General features: G+C 46.9%; 1 protein-coding gene across 1 annotated transcript in view; it reads left to right on the top strand.

Annotated features, from left to right (window-relative positions):
- Positions 1 to 3,619: 3,619 nt before the first annotated feature.
- B4galt5 (beta-1,4-galactosyltransferase 5) overlaps positions 3,620 to 18,643 on the top strand; it is an 18,862-nt gene continuing 3,838 nt past the window's right edge. Inside the window, exons 1-6 of the mRNA XM_029564384.1 lie at positions 3,620 to 3,754; positions 8,493 to 8,606; positions 10,957 to 11,081; positions 11,884 to 12,000; positions 13,881 to 14,068; positions 14,683 to 14,805. Of these exons, the coding sequence (XP_029420244.1) occupies positions 3,637 to 3,754; positions 8,493 to 8,606; positions 10,957 to 11,081; positions 11,884 to 12,000; positions 13,881 to 14,068; positions 14,683 to 14,805 (785 nt within the window). The 5' untranslated portion in view covers positions 3,620 to 3,636. The remainder of the gene's footprint in view (positions 3,755 to 8,492; positions 8,607 to 10,956; positions 11,082 to 11,883; positions 12,001 to 13,880; positions 14,069 to 14,682; positions 14,806 to 18,643) is intronic.

The raw sequence follows: 18,643 nt of genomic DNA, 5'->3' as shown, positions 1-18,643 counted from the left end.
GTCCTGGAATTCACTATGTAGACCAGGCTGGCCTCGAACTCACAAAGATCCGCCTGCCTCTGCCTCCCAAGTGCTGGGATTAAAGGTGTGTGCCACCACGCCTGGCTTATTTATTATTTTTATTTTATGTGTATGAGTGTATTGTCTGGATGTATGTAAATCAAAGCCAAGTTTTTGGTGATATGTTACAGGAATGTGTGATGGTTAGTTTTAATCGTCAACTTGACACAGACTAGAATCACTAGAGAGTCTCAAGGAGGGGGTAGCCTAGATCAAGTTGACCTATGAGTGTGTCTGTGGGAGATTGTCTTGATAACCATAATTGATGTTGGAAGACCCAGCCCCCAAGTGGACAGCACTGTTGTATGGCTGGGCCCCAAACTGTATAAGAGTGAAAAAAATCGAGCTGATACATGCATCTGTTTATCTCTGCTCTTGACTGTGATGTGATGTGACCAGCTGCTTCAGTTCCTGCCTTGACGTTCCTGCAGTGATGGGCTATAGCTGGAATTGTGAGCCAAGTAATCCCTCCTCCCCTAGGTTGCTTTTTGTCAGAGCATTTTATCCCAGAAGTAAAACTAGGCCAGAGGGGAAGACTGCTGAAGGTTTCCTTCAGAATTTTGTGTTGCCTTGGGTTTGAAGGTTCCTAGGATTTGCATGGCAAAAAGAGCAGACCACTGTGAGTCAGCAGTGTGGGGTGAAGGCAAGAGACACAGAAGCTCTGGAGTAGGAGCTGTGTGTGGCTGAGGCTAGCAAAGGCAGATCCATCTGGCAGTTTTGTGCATGAGATGAAGCCTGGCGGGCTAGTGCCCCCCACCAACCATTATATTTATTTAGGCCACATGGCTGAGCAAGGTAGTAAAATATTAGTTGTAACTGGAGGTGGTGATTACACACCTGTAACCCCAGCATGCAGGAGGCGTGAGGCAGGAGAGTTGTGAGTTTGAGGCTAGCCTGAGCTACACAGCAAGTCTGGGGCCAGCTTGAGTTTCGTAGGGAGACCCTGTCTCAAAAGAACCAAACCAAGACTGGGGAGATAGATGACTCAGTGGGTAAAGTAAGCAAGCATAATGACCTGATCCCTGGTACCCACATAAAAGGCTGTGGTGGTGGCATGCACCTGCAGTCCAAGAACTTAGGAGGCAAACAGGTGGATCCCTAGAGCTCACTAACTGACCATACTAGATAATTAGTGAGCACCAGGTTCAGTGAGATGTATGGTCTTTAGAAATGAGGTGGTGAGATGCTATAGAAGAAGACAGTGACATCAGCCTTGTCAGCCTCTGGCCACCACAGGTGCACACAGGTACAGCACACCCCTAACCCAAACAAAACCCGTGAGCAGTGGAGAACCAGAGGTATAGATTTATGTGTCCAAGTCAGACTTGGCCAGCTCAAGTCCTTGGGTGTAGTAGGTATAAGAAACTGGCTCTCTGGGCTGGAGAGATGGCTCAGCGGTTAAGAATACCTGCTGTTCTTGCAGAGGTCCCAGGTTTGGCTCTCAGCACCCACATGGCGGCTAACCAATGGTCCATAACTCCAATTCCAAGGGATCCAATGCCCTCTTCTGGCCTACACAGGTGGTGCGTTCACATGCAGGCAAAATATTCATACACACAAAATTTTAAAGGAAAGAAAGAAACTGACTTTCCCAACCCCTTTTGGGGGAGGGGTGAGAAGAGAGAGGATTAAGCAACATGGAGCAACCATGGCCCTGGCAGTCTATCAGAGGGAGTGAATGCTCTGCAGTGCCTAACTAAGCGCTCTGCACTTGATACTTGGTAAATGCTTATTTGGGGGCCTGGGACGGCTCAGTTGTTAAGCAGGTGCTTGCTTTGCAAACATAAGGACCCGAGTTCCATCCCTAACACCCATGTCAAAAAGCCAGGCATGGTGGCATGTGCCTGTAGCCCCAATACCAGGGAGGTGGAGACAGGGTCCCTAAGACTCGCTAGTCAGCCTGTCTCGCTTACTTAGTGAGCTTCAGGCCAATGAAAGACCCCTGTCTCAAAGGAAGCCAACAGCATTCCTAAGGATGACACCCAAGGCTGTCCTCTAGCCTCAGTACTCATGCACACATGTGCACTCCCACCCACACATATCCACTAACCCACACATGCATTAGAGAAAAAAAAAAAAAACTTGTTTTTTAGGTTATTTCTGACAGCTGGCATAGTAGTCTTTTGGTGATGAAAAGATGACTTCAGGTTGTGGGACATACAAGGAGCGCCACAGAAGCAAACGAGGAATCTGATAGGACTCTGTCTAAGGTTTAATGGATGGACTGCGGGTGCCCTCTGGCCTTTCTGCACTGTGCCATAAGCTGAAATAGAAAATGACACATCAGTCTTGTAGCCACTAGCGCAGGAGCCCTGGATCTGGTCTGCTCTGTGTGTGTGTTGAGGCAGAAGCGGGGAGGGTGAGCAGGTAGTATCTTCCATGCAGAGCCATCTGGGAAACTGCTGTTATTTCTGAAGGCATTAGCTTGTCCTCTTATGACAATTGTGTGGCATCTCCACACCCTTGTCCCCAATCCTCCCCATCCCATTGTCAGTGTAGAGACCAGACTTGAATGAAGTGATTGGCTTCATTTCTTCATCCATTCAGTCATCATTACTGCCCATTATGTATGGGACACTGTGATAATAACAGCGCCTGTCAACAAGACACAGCTGGTTGAGAAGCTGGAGTTGACAGCCCAAGGCCATGCATTTCTAGTGAGGAGTGGCCCAGACACACTCACCCTGTAATGCCCTCTGCCAGGTTGGAGGCCAGCCAAATGTTAAGATGAAGATTCCCCCTCAGATGTTGGGCTTGTAAGTGGGCTGCCCTTTCAAGACACCCCTCTCCCACTCCCGCCAGGAGAAGATGAGTCCTTTGGAGGAGGTGGTTCTTAAATTTTACAGCTTCTGGGAGGAAGCAGCATGCACTGGAGACAGCGCTGGAACTCAGTTCTAATGCACCTGTGCTGTTCAGAGAGTTCGCAGGAACATCTGCACTAGCTCCACCTCCAGAGGAGACTGTGGCTGGCCCATCTCGTACTGTTGTTCACAGTGCATATTAGTTGGCACAGGCCACCCAGCCTGCACTGTCTTACTGTCTTGGATATTGGCTGCCCTGTGGTCTTTATCAGAGCCCTCTTCTGCAAACTCCCAGAGGAAATGTGTTGTCTTACAAGGGTTGCTCTACAAGGGTGGCCGGGGCACACTAGATCCAGTGTCTGGAGAGCACAGTGGGTTGTAGCTTCGATCTGTGTGTGTGACCATCAAGTGTTGAGAAAGCAGTTGTAGAGAGAGAAGAGACCTTTAAAGAATGCTTGAGTTGATCCATTGTCTTCTGGACCATCATTATGCTAGAAGGCAGTTTGAATATTTGCAAACCAGGTGGGGTATAATTTTGGTATTTGGCTTTTCTATAGCCACTGGATATTGGCTGAAATTCACCTGAGCCCTGCTGGTCACTGTAACACCGTGAATGTCTTGAATCTAGTAAATAGGGATGTTTCAGAGCTGAAAGAGCTATTAAAAGTCCCCCAAGAGAAAAAGAAACCCCAAACTATGTGATAGGCACTGTCATCCTTGTTTCTGATCCTGCTCTTTGCTGCCCCTCTTGTCCACAGTGAACACCTACCTCTTCATGGTGCAGGCTCAAGGCATCCTGCTGCGAGACAATGTGCGAACCATCGGAGCTCAGGTGTACGAGCAGGTAGTCCGCAGTGCATACGCCAAGAGGAACAGCAGCCTCAATGACTCAGGTAGGAGTTAGTAAAGTGGCCGTCCGCTAGCATGTCCCCAAGAGAGACTCAGTTGGCTGAGGAATTCTTTTCAAAGGAGAAAGTACATTGAAGACACTCTTACTGAGGGAATCCTTGCACACTCTGCTGACAGTGTGTTAAGGCCCCTGGAAGTCTGCATTTTCATTCTGGAACTTGTTGAATAGCTCAAGGTTGTCTTCTAGACTGTTCCTTAAAAGAAAAAGGCATTTATGTGTGTGGTTGTGTGTGTTTGCCACAGACATGTGGCAGTCAGAGGACAACTTGCAGAGTTAGTTCCCTTTCCATCATGTGGGTTCTGGGGATCAAATTTGGCTTGTCAGGCTTGGTGGTAAGCACCTTTACCTGCTGAGCCATCTTGCTGGCCCCTACTTAGTGACTTTGGGACAGCAGGGCTGGGATGTCCTGCCCTTGTGGACCTGTGCATGAGTGTGGCCCATTCCCCTTCTAGCAGCACCTTGAGCAATGCTCTCTCACTCACTCACTCAAAGGTCTGCTGCCTTGGCATGCCCTGAATCCCTCACCCTTTTGAGCCCTTTTCTCTTGGTTTGGGCCCCCTCGTCTTTGTGATGCTCTGCTAGATGGTTGTCATGCTAACTCCCCAAACAGCTCATTCTTTTGAGGTAGGATTTCTGATCCTCCTGCCTCAGCCTCCTAAGTGTTGGGGTTACATGGTGTGCCACTGTGTCGGACAAGGTTAATTCTTTCTGTTTTACACTGAGCCCATGACATCTTTGTAGTACACATGCATTTTTGCATTTGTCAAACTGAAAGGCCTTGTTCTGTCTTCTCTCAGAAGAGGGAAGTGTGGTTGTCACTGGAATCTGCTGCTCAGCACTTTTGTTGGTTGGGGAGAAAGCCCTGTGTTGGAGTGGCTCCACCGCTAGCCTAGCTTTAAGATCCTTGGGGCATAGGGTCGACAGTGGTGTACAAGCCCCTCTGCTAGATACTGTTTCCCCACTTTATAAAACTGAAAGCAGCCACCTGCCCTGCTAGGGGAACGTGTTTCCCATTGGAGTAGATTAGAGTTAAATTAAAAGTAAAACCACAGCTGGATGTGGTGATGCACTGTAATCCCAGCACTCAGGAAGCAGGAGGATCAATCAGTTCACGGTCAGCCTCGGTAATGGTGAGTTCTAGGCCAGCCTGGGTTACATGAAACCCTGCCTCAGGAAGAAAGAAAAAGTGAGACCATACCCTTCAGATCACAACAGGCTCATTTTCTCTTCATCAGTTCCGAAAGTATTGATGCTGCCTATGGGAGTGAGTGTGTGTGTGTGTGTGGTGTGTGTGTGTGTGTGTGTGTGTGTGTGTGTGTGTGTGTGTGTGTGTGTCTCGAGAAAGCCCTGTGTTGGAGTGGCTCCACCGCTAGCCTAGCTTTAAGATCCTTGGGGCATAGGGTCGACAGTGGTGTACAAGCCCCTCTGCTAGATACTGTTTCCCCACTTTATAAAACTGAAAGCAGCCACCTGCCCTGCTAGGGGAACGTGTTTCCCATTGGAGTAGATTAGAGTTAAATTAAAAGTAAAACCACAGCTGGATGTGGTGATGCACTGTAATCCCAGCACTCAGGAAGCAGGAGGATCAATCAGTTCACGGTCAGCCTCGGTAATGGTGAGTTCTAGGCCAGCCTGGGTTACATGAAACCCTGCCTCAGGAAGAAAGAAAAAGTGAGACCATACCCTTCAGATCACAACAGGCTCATTTTCTCTTCATCAGTTCCGAAAGTATTGATGCTGCCTATGGGAGTGAGTGTGTGTGTGTGTGTGGTGTGTGTGTGTGTGTGTGTGTGTGTGTGTGTTTGTGTGTTTGTGTGTGTGTCCCTGCCCATTTCCCTCTAGCTGGAGGAGGAATGGGGCTTCTATAGTTACCATGTTCTGTCTTCTACGTCATGAGCAATTGAGTTCTGCTTTAAAAGGTTTTAATTTTATTTACATTTTGTTTCAATGTACAGAATTTAAAATTAGCGCTGGGGAGATGGCTTAGTCCACACATGGACTTCTCGGACACACAAGTGTATTATATACATAATGTCTAGTACTTGAGAAACCTCAGTTAATATTTTTTTACATTTATTTGTTATTTTATGTGTGGGTAGGGGATAGGAGGTGCATGTATGCCACAGCATGTGTATGGAGATCAAAGATTTGTGGAATTAGGCTCTCTCCTTCTACTAAGTGGGCTCCAGGGAATCAAATTCAAGTTGTCAGGTTTGATGGCAGAGCACATTTATCCACTGAGCCGTCTTCAATGGGTTTCAGTTTTTTGATTTATTTGAGACAGGGTCTTCCTATAGCCTCAGCTAGCCTGGAACCCCCTGTGTAGACTAGGCTGGCCTCAATCTCACAGAGATTCATCCACCTGTCTATTAAGTGCTAGGATTAAAGGTAAGAGTGCCACTAGGCCCAGATGGATTTTTTTTTTTTTTTGGTCTTTTTTTGAGACAGGGTCTCCCTGCAGCCCCAGCTGGCCTGGAATTCATTATGTAGACTAGGCAGAACTTGAACTCACAGAGATCCTCCTGCCTCTGCCTCCCAAGTGCTGGGACTACAGGTGTGTGCCACCATGCCCAGCTGTTTTGGATCTTTTGAGACAGAGTCCCTCTGTAGCCACAGCTGGCCTGGATTTGCTATGGAGACCAGGCTGGCCTTGAACTCACAGAGATCCGCCTGCCTCTACCTCCCAAGTGCTGGGACTATAGGTGTGCGCCACCATGCCCAGTTGTTTTGGATCTTTTGAGACAGGGTCCCTCGGTAGCCTTAGCTGGCCTGGATTTGCTATGGAGACCAGGCTAGCCTCGAACTCACAGAGATCCACCTACCTCTGCCTCCTGAGTGCTGAGATTAAACGCATACACCACCACACCTGACTGAGAAAAAAAAATTTTTTTTTAAGTTGGGAAGCAAGATAAAAGACCACAGACCCAAGGAAACTAACCACCAATGCCACAGCAGGCAAGCGTCACTGTCCAGAGCTCCTCAAAACTCAGGAATGCCCAGTGTTCAGTATTTTTGAGAATCAGAAGAAAGGTAGACTAGGTGTGGTGGGGCACACTAATCTCAGCACTTCGAGGTGGAGGCAGGAGAGGGAGCTCAGTATCATCCTTGGCTACATAGCAAGTTTAAAGCCAACCTGGGTTACATGAGACTCTGTCTCAAAAAATCAAAAGGAGTAAAGGTAGTAACTGAGGTCAAGGTGAACTAGAAGAGATTAAGCAGTACCAGAACCTTGTCCCCAGTCTGGCAAGGAGCTGGAGCCCTGAGAATTTCCATGCGTGTAAACAGGTCCCACAATGTGACTATAGAATTTGAAGAGACAGGAGTTTCCTGTGCCCCTACCCTCTTATATTCCCCTATGTCCTGATGTCTAACCCAGGACCATGCTGTTCTGGCAGGGGACTGGAATAGGTTTCTGGAAAATCTCATCAGACCTAGTGAAGAGATACTGGACGTCTTTCAACAAGGGTTCCTAGCCAGAGCACCAGTAGGTGTACCCTTCAGGTAGCTACTAACGGGCTACCCCAAAACTTAGCAATCCTAGGCACTATGCTAGAGATGGAAACAGAAGGAAAAGCAGAATGTGGCAGGGAGGACTATCACCCAGGTAATATTGCACCCCAACATTCCAGAGCCAGAGAGCAAGTTTCCAGGCTTGAAAGGTCCACGTCACAGGGGCTGAAAATAGCCTCCCAGAAAGTACCATGTAAAATTTCCTGAACAAAGAGCAAATTCTTCATGCTTCCAGAAGGAAATGACTGGCCACCTATAGAAATGAGGTTGTCAGATCATGACTTCAGTCTTCAGCACCCTAGGGCAGTCTAGGGGGTTGGTGGACAGCATGTGGACAGTTCACGGGAAGTTGTCTCAGCCTATACTGCTACAGTACAGCCACACTGAATCAAGTGAGGCTCAACAGAAGCTGTCAGGCAGCCCAGGTTTCAAAATCACACGCCCCACACAACCTTTGTAGGAAGCCACTGGAATCATGCTCCATAGATGAGAAAAGGGAGAACTGGAACTCTGGACAAACAAGGTTTAGCACTGCACAGAGGGGTGAAGGCAGAGGGTAAGGGGTCCCAGGGAGGCATTTTTACAACAGGCCCACAGGAAAGGTGCCTGCCCTTCTGGAGACTGCAAGGCAATGTGGGTGTCTAGGAGGCAGTGTCCACAGAGGCATTCCAGGGAAAACTGATCAGGCCCCAGGGGAAAAACCAGCATAGCCTTCCACATTCCTCCGCTCTGACTGATTGTTACATATCAACACTGAAGATTGCCCTAAGTCCGGTTATGGCCAATGATTGTTGGGAAACTGTAGGCTAGGAGGAGGCCAGGCGACTGCCTCATTTAGAGCTGTCCCAGGAGAAGATTGGATGGAAACAGGTCAGCCAGCTAGGTGCATGACCCATGAGCTGGGTGTGAATGCCAGAGCAGCTGGCTGGAGGTGCGAAGCACTAAGAGGCAGAGGAGGGTCTATGGAACTCCATTCTGATCGCAGCTGCTGTAAGCTGAGCACAGAAGCACACAGTACTGGTGGGAATGGGAAGGAAGCAGTCTCCGCAGCCTCCTGCTTCCCCTTCTGTGGGTGGCTTCCTATTTTTAGCCCCTACACAAAGTCATCCTATTCCTGTTCCCCCAGGCCACGCTCCAGTGTGCCTCTCTAGGGTGGAAGGAATCACAGAAGGCTGGAGCCCGTCTGAGCTGCCTTTCCCTTCCCTCCCTAGATTATCCTCTTGACTTGAACCAGAGTGAAACCTTCCCCCCAACCACGACATTTCTTCCTGAAGACTTCACCTACTTCGCCAACCACCCTTGCCCGGAGAGGCTCCCTTCCATGAGTGAGTAGACTCCAGCTTGCCTCCACTGCTTCTGAGTAGAGTGTCTGACCAACTTGGAGGGGGTGTGTGGTCCCTTCCCTATCTGCTGTCTCCCCACCTCTTTGGACAGTGAAATGGTTCCCTGCCTTGGGAGCAAGGCTGGAGGAATCCCATTGTTCCAGCTCCTCTTCAGCCATGCTAGCTGAAGGTAGCCCAGGTTCTCTACCCTTGGTAATCAATAACCCTTGTTTGTGACTTAGGGTCTCCTAAGATATCCTTGGCTTTGTCTTTTTAGTATAAATGGCCCATTGATTATAACTGGTTTGATATAACAGACCTACCTTTCTTCCTAACTTCTTCCTTCATCTCTACTCCCTTCCCGCTCCTCCCTTCCTCCCCTTCCTTCTTTCCTTATTAAGTTTTTAGTCTAACTTATAAGCTAATGGGTTCCATATGGCATCTTCATATGTGTGTCCTTTTTTGTTCTGGCTTGTTTCCCTTCCCATGCTCTCCCTTCTCCCCCTTTGTCCCTCTGGGTGGTTATTAGAAGTTATTTTTTTTCTTTGTATTTATGTGTATATGTGTGTGTGCATATGCATGTGTGTATGTGGTTGTCCACAGACTAGAAGAGGGTATTGGATCCCCTGGAGCTAGAGTTACGGATGGTTGGTTGTGTGCCACCTAATGTGTGTGCTGGGAACTGAACTCCAGTCCTCTTAACCACTAGATATCAAGTCCTCTGAACCACTGAGACATTTCCCTAGCCTGTAGAAGTTCTTAACAAAATATTGATTAAAAAAAAAAATTCAGTTTTTATTTTAAAAAATATCTCAGTGGGTGTGGTGGTACACACCTTTAATCCCAGCACACAAGAGGCAGAGGCAGGTGGATCTCTGTGTGACTGAGGCCGGCCTGGTCTACATAGTCAGTTCAGTCTAGCCAGAGCTGCATAGTAAGACCCTTCTAAAACAAACAGACCCCTCAGACTCTCAGTTTTTGTTGTTCTTTTGGAAGTCCCATGTTTAACCTGAAGCAGTGACAACAGGTGTATACCATTTTTTTTAGAACTCTTTAGTTCTGTCTTTTTTTGGGGGGGGGGTCTTTTTAAGACAGGATCTCTGTAGCCCCAGCTGGCCTGGAACTCACTGTAGACCAGAGTGGCTTGGAACTCACAGAGATCCACCTGCCTCTGCCTCCCAAGTGCTGGAATTAAAGGTGTGTACCACCACGCCTGGCCTGCCTTTTTTTAAAAAAGATTTGTTTTTATTTTATGTGTGAATATTTTGCCAATGTGTATGTAAGTGTACCATATGTGTGCAATGCCCACAGAGGTCAGAAGAGGACATCAGATCATCAGATTCCTGAAACTAGAATTACAGATGATTGTTAGCTACCACGTGGATGCTAGGAACCTAACCTGGGTCCTCTGCAAGAGCAGCCAGTGCTCTTAACCGCTGAGCCATCTCTCCAGCCCCTAGTTCTGGTTTTTTAAAGAAGAAATTTTAAAGCAAAAGAAGATCTTTGGTTTGCAGAGCTGGCTTTTTGCTTAAGTGTAATGAAAAGAGGAGGTGTTGGCGGTAGTCCTGCACGGACCTTGGACTTGCTTCTCTCCCTGTGTAAGAGACCCTTCTGTGGTACGCAGGTTGTGATGGAAACCTCCTTTGTTTTTTTTTTTTGTTTTTTTTTTTTTTTTTTTTTTTTTTTTTTTTTTTTTTTTTTTTGGTGGTCTTTTTTTGAGACAAGGTTTCCCAGTAGCCCCAGCTGGCCTGACCAGGCTGGCCTGGAACTCACAGAGATCTGTTTATCTCTGCCTCCCAGGTGCTGGGATTAAATGTGTGCGCCGCCATGCCCAGTGCCTCCTTTCCTTTTGTATACCTATCCCACTGCGTCTAAGTAGGGCTGAGATTTGGGTTTAGAAATCAGCTGACAGGCTGAAGTTAGTGTCATGGAACCACCCTTTCACTGGCACTCATTGATTGTCAAGGTTCTGCTTCTTGGCCTTTGTCAAGACAAGTGTTCTGTGATTGGACACAATTACAGAGCCCTCCTCACCAGTGGATGAGGTGAGACCAGCAGCTGGCCTCACTTCAAAGGGAGCCGATAGGCAAAATGTGCCCTTTTCTGAGATGTTTAACTGCTGCTTCAGTTTTGCAGCAGGGCAGGGCCTGGGACATGAGCTGTTCCCATTTCAGTCCTGCCTTCTCCACATTAGCAGAAGCAGATCTCTAAGGCCTCAGTCCTTAGGTGTGTTGCTTTGCCAGATGATAGTGACCCACCCAAGGACAGAGAGATGGCCCAGAGAAAAGCATGGCCAGCCAAGGAAAATCTGTCATTTTCTGGCTTCTCATCATGTCTCTTTCTCTGTGTTCAGAGGGCCCAATAGACATAAACATGAGCGAGATCAGAATGGAGGACATTCACCAGCTTTTCTCCAGAGACCCAACCATCAAGCTCGGAGGCCACTGGAAACCTTCAGACTGTGTGCCTCGGTGGAAGGTGGGCTGGGAGTCAGACCCCAGGCGTGGGAAACTGATCTGGGATTGCCAGGACTCAAGATCTGTACCATTGCATGACTTTTGCTCTACCCCATGTTTCGGAGAAATGGTTTTCCCCAAGGACTCTGCTGTAGCCATAGAAATTCATAGCACTCCCATGGCAGTGCTGGACCCCTATGTTCCCAGACAGTATTGTTAGCAGCAGACAGGGTTACCAGGTCTGCTGACACATCTGTAGACTACATCTCTGCAGAGCCAGAGCTTCCTACCTGGTCTCCTAGGCTACTAGATTAGTGGGAGCCAGTGCAGTTGTCCAGCTGGACCCTGAGGCCCTTGTAGTGTGACTGTAGTCAGGAGAGGACACTCAGTAGTGAGGCTCTAGCTTGGGACAACAGTTCAAATCCCTTTTTTCACCAAGTGTTTATTCAAGTGCTTATATGGTGCTGGCCCCAGGAGGGCCTGGTGATGCAGCTGTGAAGCAGGTGAGCCAGAAGTAAGCTCAGTTTAATGGTGAGCACTTAAAATGAGATATACGGCTATTCTGTAGGTGTACATTGTATGTATAGTGCTGTGTGCAAGACTGGAACATGCTGTGTTTGCACACCTGTAGATGTGCTTTTGTGGATCATGTGGGTGTGTATGCCCCCTAAGACTAGAAAGGATCTAGTTAGTTCCAGGATGGCACTGGGGATGTTAAGGCTTCCAGGTGCTCAGGACTACCATGGTTTGCTCATCCATGATTCAAAGTGCCCTGCTGTGCAGGAGAACCTCAGATTGTCTTCATTTCCTATGATCCATTGTAGGTGGCAATCCTCATCCCCTTCCGGAACCGTCACGAGCACCTCCCAGTCCTGCTCCGTCACCTGATCCCCATGCTCCAGCGCCAGCGGCTGCAGTTCGCCTTCTATGTGGTTGAGCAAGTGAGTGGTCCTACTGTTCCTTTCTTCGTTTTCTTCTGAGACGGTTTGGAAAGCTGCACGTGCAGCTCTCTTCAATGTGAAGACCCAGCAGCACTGAAACCTTAACCTCAAGGTGGGAAGGTAGCAGGAAAGGTCCATGCTCTTAGATATACTGGTGCTGGCAGGTTTCAGTCCAAAGTGGAACTCTGCCTGGGAACAAGGGCCTCCTGCATGGGGATTTTGCTTTAGTGTGATCTAATAATATTTCCCAGCTCCCACCCAGAAACTCCCCATAAGATAAGGAGCTGCAGTCTAGCACAATGGCCTGGGGCTTTCTTAGACTTCTTTAAGCCTCCATGGGGTTTTATTTTCATCTTAAGTATATGGAAATTGAAGACCCACAAGGCAAATTCAATCTAAGTCCTTTTCCCCCTTGTGGTCCTATAGAGTACTCTCTCATACCTAGTTCACATACTCACACTACTGGCCTACCTTCTTAGGTGAACACTGCAGAAACTTCTGGGAGGTGTGGAAAGTCCCCTTAATCCCCTGTGTTTGCAGACCCTGCCTCCTTGCCAGCATACTGCAGAGGCCATGACCTGCACCAGGCTCAGTGGTTGTGGTGTGGCTGCCTTATAGCAAGATGATATTCTAAAAAGGAAAGCATCTGGGAATAGGACAGAACAGTCCAGAGCTCTAGAAAAGAACTTTTATTTCTGCTTTGGAGCCAGGCATGGTGGTGTAGGCCTGTAATGCCAGCATTGAGAGGCTGAGGCAGGAGGATCATGAGTTTGAGGCCAGCCTGGGCTATATAGCAAGACCATGTCACGATACCCACAGAAGGAAGGAAACTGAGTTTCTACTTTTAATTAATTAATTAATTAAATTTTGAGACAAGTTCTCACTATGTAGCCCTGGCTGGCCTGGCACTGGCTGTGTAGACCAGGCTGGCCTCAAACTCAGAGAGATCCTACTGCCTCTGTCTCTGGAGTGCTAGGATTAAAGATGTGCACTGCCATACTTGGCAGAAACGTACATTGCTGCTTTACCTGTGACTTAGTAAAATTATGTTATAAGAAGTCCCCAGTTAGGCTGGGAAGATGTTCAGTGGGTAAAGGCACTTGACTCCAAGCCTGATGACCTGAGTTCTCTCCCCAGACCCCACATGGTGGAGGTAGAAAATCAACTTCCAAAAGTTGTCCTCTGACATCCACATGCACACTGTGGCACATGTATACAGATACTTTCTTCTTTAAAAAAAAAAAAAAAAAAAAAGGGGGGGGGGCCCCTGTTCAATATCAAATCAAAATTTCCCTTTTGATAAATTTCCCTTCCCTGACTTCTTTAAAAAAAAAAAAAAAAAAAAAAGCGGGGGGGTCCCTGTTGACTATCAAATCAGACATTTCCCTTTGATTAAATACTTGTGCCAGTCGAGTGGCTATTTTGGTACTGGCCAGGATGAGTGAATGTTGGCAGTACAGCTAGGCTGTAACTAGTCCATAGGTATGTGTCTGTGGGAGCTCAGTGACACTAGACAAAGCAACGAGCAGAGCCTCTTACTAGATTTTCATGAAGTAGCTTGGTGTGCAGCAGGCAGGGATGGACAGGTGCGTAGTATGGACATGAGAGGAGAATTGACAGTGCCCCCAGCCTAGTTCCCTTTATGCCCTGCCATATGGTAGGCCTCTGCCTCTGTGGCAGCATGTATTAATACAAGAGACCATCTCTGAAGAAGTCAAGGCTAGAATTGAGTTGATGTCTGGAGTTGACTGAGTGTTGGTTGGGGTCGAGCAGTCCTACACCAACTCACAGGCTCAGAGATCTTTCCATTTGGTTCTAGTGGCCTTTTGACATAGGAATGGCAGTGTAGGTTTTGCTTCAAGAACCCTTTATTTCTTCAGGTTGGCACCCAACCCTTTAACCGAGCCATGCTTTTCAACGTTGGTTTTCAAGAAGCCATGAAGGACTTGGATTGGGACTGTCTAATCTTCCATGATGTGGATCACATACCAGAAAGCGATCGAAATTACTACGGCTGTGGACAGATGCCCAGGCACTTCGCAACTAAGTTGGATAAGTACATGTATCTGTGAGTGTCAATTCCTCCTTCATTAAAGCTGTTCAATCTAAAGGCCAAGAGTCAAAAATCAGTTGAGATGAGGTTAACTAGAGCCCTGGGTCTGTCATTTGGTGGATGGCTAACGGAATGTTCGACAGTAAACACAGTGAGGTGCTGAGGCTCACTGCAGTGCTGAGAAGTTTAGAAGCGCCTTCCGAAGGTATTAGACATGAAGGCCACAGGTCATAATTCAGTTCACTGTAGGAAGTGTTCAGGACAGGCAGACCCCTGGAGATGGAAAGTGGGTTGATAGTGAGGCTGAGCTTTGGGTGGTGATATGGTTGGGGTAGTGGCTGTCTTGGGCCATAAGGTATTCTGATGATAACTGAATTATACTGATAGTGATTGGTCATGGTTGCACAGCACACCTCAGTGAATCAAGACACTGAGTGAACCATCAGTAAAATTGTTCAGGTCACTTAGGGGACTGGGGTGGAATTCAGTGCTGAGCAGAGCACTTGCCTAGCTCTTGTGAGACTCTGCTCCATACCCATCATGGCAGGAAAAGAAAAAGATTTTATTGGGGAAAACTCAGTATTAGCTCTTTTTAGTAGGCATTGAACCAAGGCTTGCTGTCTTTTCAGGCTTCCATACACTGAGTTTTTTGGTGGAGTGAGTGGCCTGACGGTGGAACAGTTTCGGAAAATCAATGGCTTTCCTAATGCTTTCTGGGGCTGGGGAGGAGAAGATGACGACCTGTGGAACAGGTACTGGGGATGCCATGAGCTGCATGTGGTGACCGGCTGTAGCTGTCATCTTGGTGTCCTTGTGGCCACATTTTAAAAGATAGACCAAGAAAAATTGGTTTACCTAATAGAGTATATGCAAAATTACATTTCAGCATGTGACTGGTATAACATGGTATATCTTGCATTTCACATGATGCTCTCTCAGCCTTTGCAGGCTGCTGTGAGCCTGTGCTTAGCTTATCCCCCTTGTGAGGAGCATATGGAGCACATACACGCATGCAGACAAAACACTCATGTGCATAAAATAAAATAAAATAAAATAAAATAGAAATTCAGGTGATGCACAGGTATGTGAACTGAAGTCAAAGTGCAGCCTGTTTCGTCCCTGGAATTAGCTGGTGTCTTCATGGGGGTGGGAAGGTCTTGAAGAGGTGTAGCCTAGGTTGGACTCAAATTCAGGATCCTCCTGCCTCAATATGTTGAGTGCTAGGTCACAGATGTGCACCGCTTCATGCTGTGCTATTAATGTTAATCTGCAGTGCTGAGACCTCTAGGCAAGCGTTCTGCACTGAGCGCTGTCCCCGGCCTTTTTGTTTGTTGTTTGTTTTGGGTTTTTTTTTTGTTGTTGTTTGTTTTTTGGTCTTTTTGAGACAGGGTCTCCCTGTAGCCCCAGCTGACCTGGAACTTGCTATGTAGACCAGGCTGGCCTCAAATTCACAGAGATCCACCTGCCTCTGCCTCCTAAGTGCTGGGATTAAAGGCGTGTGCTACCACGCCTGGCTGTTTTGTTTTTTATGATCATAACATACATACATGTGTGAATGTGAGTATGTGCACAGATATGTTCAGGTGGAGGCTAGAGGTGAATGTTGGATCTCTTCCTGAATCATTGTTCACCTCATTTTTTGAGACCGTCTCCCAAAGAACCTGGAACTCATCAATTCTAGCTAAGCTAGCCAACCATGAGCTCGAGGGATCACCTACTCGTCCATCTCATCCTGCCCAGAGCTGGAGTTACAGACAGGCACCACTGTGCCCATCCTTTACACAGGTGCCGGAGATCCAAACTCGGGTTCTCATGCTGCTTGGTCAGCACTTCACTAACTGAGCCATCTCTGAGGCTCCCTAAACCATTGTTTCCGATAGCAATTACATGGTCTTGCCTCAGACAGGTAAATTAGCTTATGTTAATCCTCTATTGGTGCGTACTAGATGTTTATAATTTTGTACAGCCCATCCTTTGTTCACATGTGCAGGTATTTCTCAAGTTTACATTCCTAGAGTGGCATTACACAGTCAAGAAATCTATTCAGGAGCCAGGTGTGGTGGCCCATGCCTTTAATCCCAGCGCTCAGGAGGCAGAGACAGGTGAATCTCTGAGTTCAAGGCTAACTTGGTCTATAGCGTGCTCCAGGTCAGCAGGGGCTATAGGAAGACCCTGTCTCAAAAGGACCAAAATAAATAAACAAGTGAATGAATTAATGCAATAAACATAAATATAAAAAATAATATAAATCTATTGATTTACAGGTGCTAGGAGTATGACTCAGTGATGAAGTACTTTCCCAGTATGCACCAGTCCCTGGTAACACACACACACACACACACACACACGCATACATACACTACACACAATTAATTGGACAACGAGATATCTGAGTATGATCCCTAGAAACCATATTTTAAAAAAAGAAGGGGGCTGGAGAGATGGCTTAGCAGTTAAGACCACTGACTGCTCTTGCAGAGGACCTTGACCTTGGTTTGGGTTCAATTCCCAGCACCCATATGGTGGCTATGAACCATCCTTAACTCCAGTTCCAGGGGAATCCAAAGCCCTCTTCTGACCTTTGAGGCATTGTACGACATGGGTGCACTCACATACATGCAGGCAATACACTAATACACATAAAATAAAAATAATAAATAAAATATTTAAAGAAAGGAAGGAAGGAAGGAAAGAAAGAAAGAAAGAAAGATGACTCAACAGTTAATAGCACTGGCTGTTCTTCCAGAGAATCTGGGTTCAGTTCTCAGCTATCATCCTTAACACCAGTTCCAGGGCATCTGACACCTTCTTCTGGCCCCTGTGGGCATTGCATGCTTGTGGTACACTTACACACATGCAGGCAAAACACTCATGTAGATAAAACGTTTTTTAAAAATTGGGGGCTAGAGAGATGGCTCAGTGGTTAAGAGCACTGACTGCTCTTGCAGAGGACCCAGGTTCAATTTCCAGCACCCACATGGTGACTACGAACCATCCTTAACTCCAGCTCCAGGGGAATCCGAAATCCTCTTCTGACCTCCACAGCATTGCACAACACGGGGGCATTCACATACATGCAGACAATACACTCATACACATAAAATAAAAATAACCAATAATTGGGGCTGGAGAGATGGCTCAGCGGTTAAGAACACTGACTGTTTTTGCAGAAGACCTGGGTTTGGGTCCCAGCACCCACATGGCAGCTAACAACTGTCCTTAACTCCAGTTCCAGGGGATCCAGCCCTAATAAATAAATAAAAAAAATTTTTTTAATTGGAGACCCTGTCTCAAAAATACAAAAATAAATAAATAAATAAATAAAATATTTTTAAAATTGGGGACTGGAGCGATGGCTTATCTTTTAAGAGTACTGGCTATTCTTGCAGAGGACCTGGGTTGGATTTCCAGCACCCACATGGTAGCCAACAACGATCTGTTTACTCCAGTTCCAGGGGAATCTAGCACCCTCTTCTGGCCTCCATGGGCATGTGGTGCACTTATATACATGCAGACAAAACACTCATACACATAAAATAAAAATTAATGTTTTTTTGAAAAAAAAGGGGGGGGCTATGGGGCTGGAGAGATGGCTCAGAGGTTAATAACACTGGTTATTCTTGCAGAAGACCTGGGTTCAAATCCCAGCACCTACATAGCTGCTTACAGCTGTCCATAACTCCAGTCCCAGGGGATCCGACAGCCTCTTCTGACCTCTGCGGGTATTGCACGACATGGGCGCACTTACCTACATGCAGGCAATACACGCATACACATAAAATAAAAATAATAAAAATTTAAGAAGGCAGGGGCTAGAGAGATGGCTCAGTGATTAAGAGCACTGGCTGCTCTTGCAGAGGACTTGGCTTCGGTTCCTAGCACCCACGTGGTAGCTAACAACTGACTGCAACTCCAGTTCCAACTGACACCCTCCTGACCTTCATGGCATTGCACAACATGGGTGCACTTATATACATGCAGGCAATACACTCATACACATAAAATTAAAATAATAAATGTTTTTTTAAAATTATATTTTATTTATTTTCATTTTATGTGTATGAGTGTATTGCCTGCATGTGTGTGAGTGCACCCATGTTGTGCAATGCCTCGGAGGTTAGAAGAGGGCTTCAGATTCCCCTGGAACTGGAGTTAAGAACGATTTGTAGTTGCCATGTGGGTGCTGGGAATATAAATATTAAAAACAAAAGAGCTAGCTGGGTGTGGTGGAGCCCAGTATTCAGGAGGCAGAGGCAGGAGGATCTCTGTGAGATCCAGGCCAGCCTGGTCTACATAGTGAGTTCTAAGCCAGTTGAGGCTGTGCAAGGAGACCCTGTCTCAAAAAGACAAAAAATAAATAAGAGGGGTTGGAGAGATGGATTAGTAGTTAAGAGCTCCATCTGCTCTCCAGAGGACCTGGGTTCGGTTCCCACATGGCAGCTAACAGCTGTCCTTAACGCCAGTTCCAGGGGATCCAGTGCCCTCGCTTAACCTCTGTAGGCATTGCTTGACATGGGTGCACATACATGCAGGCAATACACTCATACACATAATTAAAATTTTTAAAAATATATATTCTATTTATTATTT

The sequence above is a fragment of the Nannospalax galili genome, unplaced genomic scaffold, assembly GCF_000622305.1.
Source record: "Nannospalax galili isolate Female #2095 unplaced genomic scaffold, S.galili_v1.0 scaffold1037, whole genome shotgun sequence".
NCBI lineage: Eukaryota > Metazoa > Chordata > Mammalia > Rodentia > Spalacidae > Nannospalax > Nannospalax galili.
This window is presented reverse-complemented; position numbering and strand designations above follow the sequence as displayed.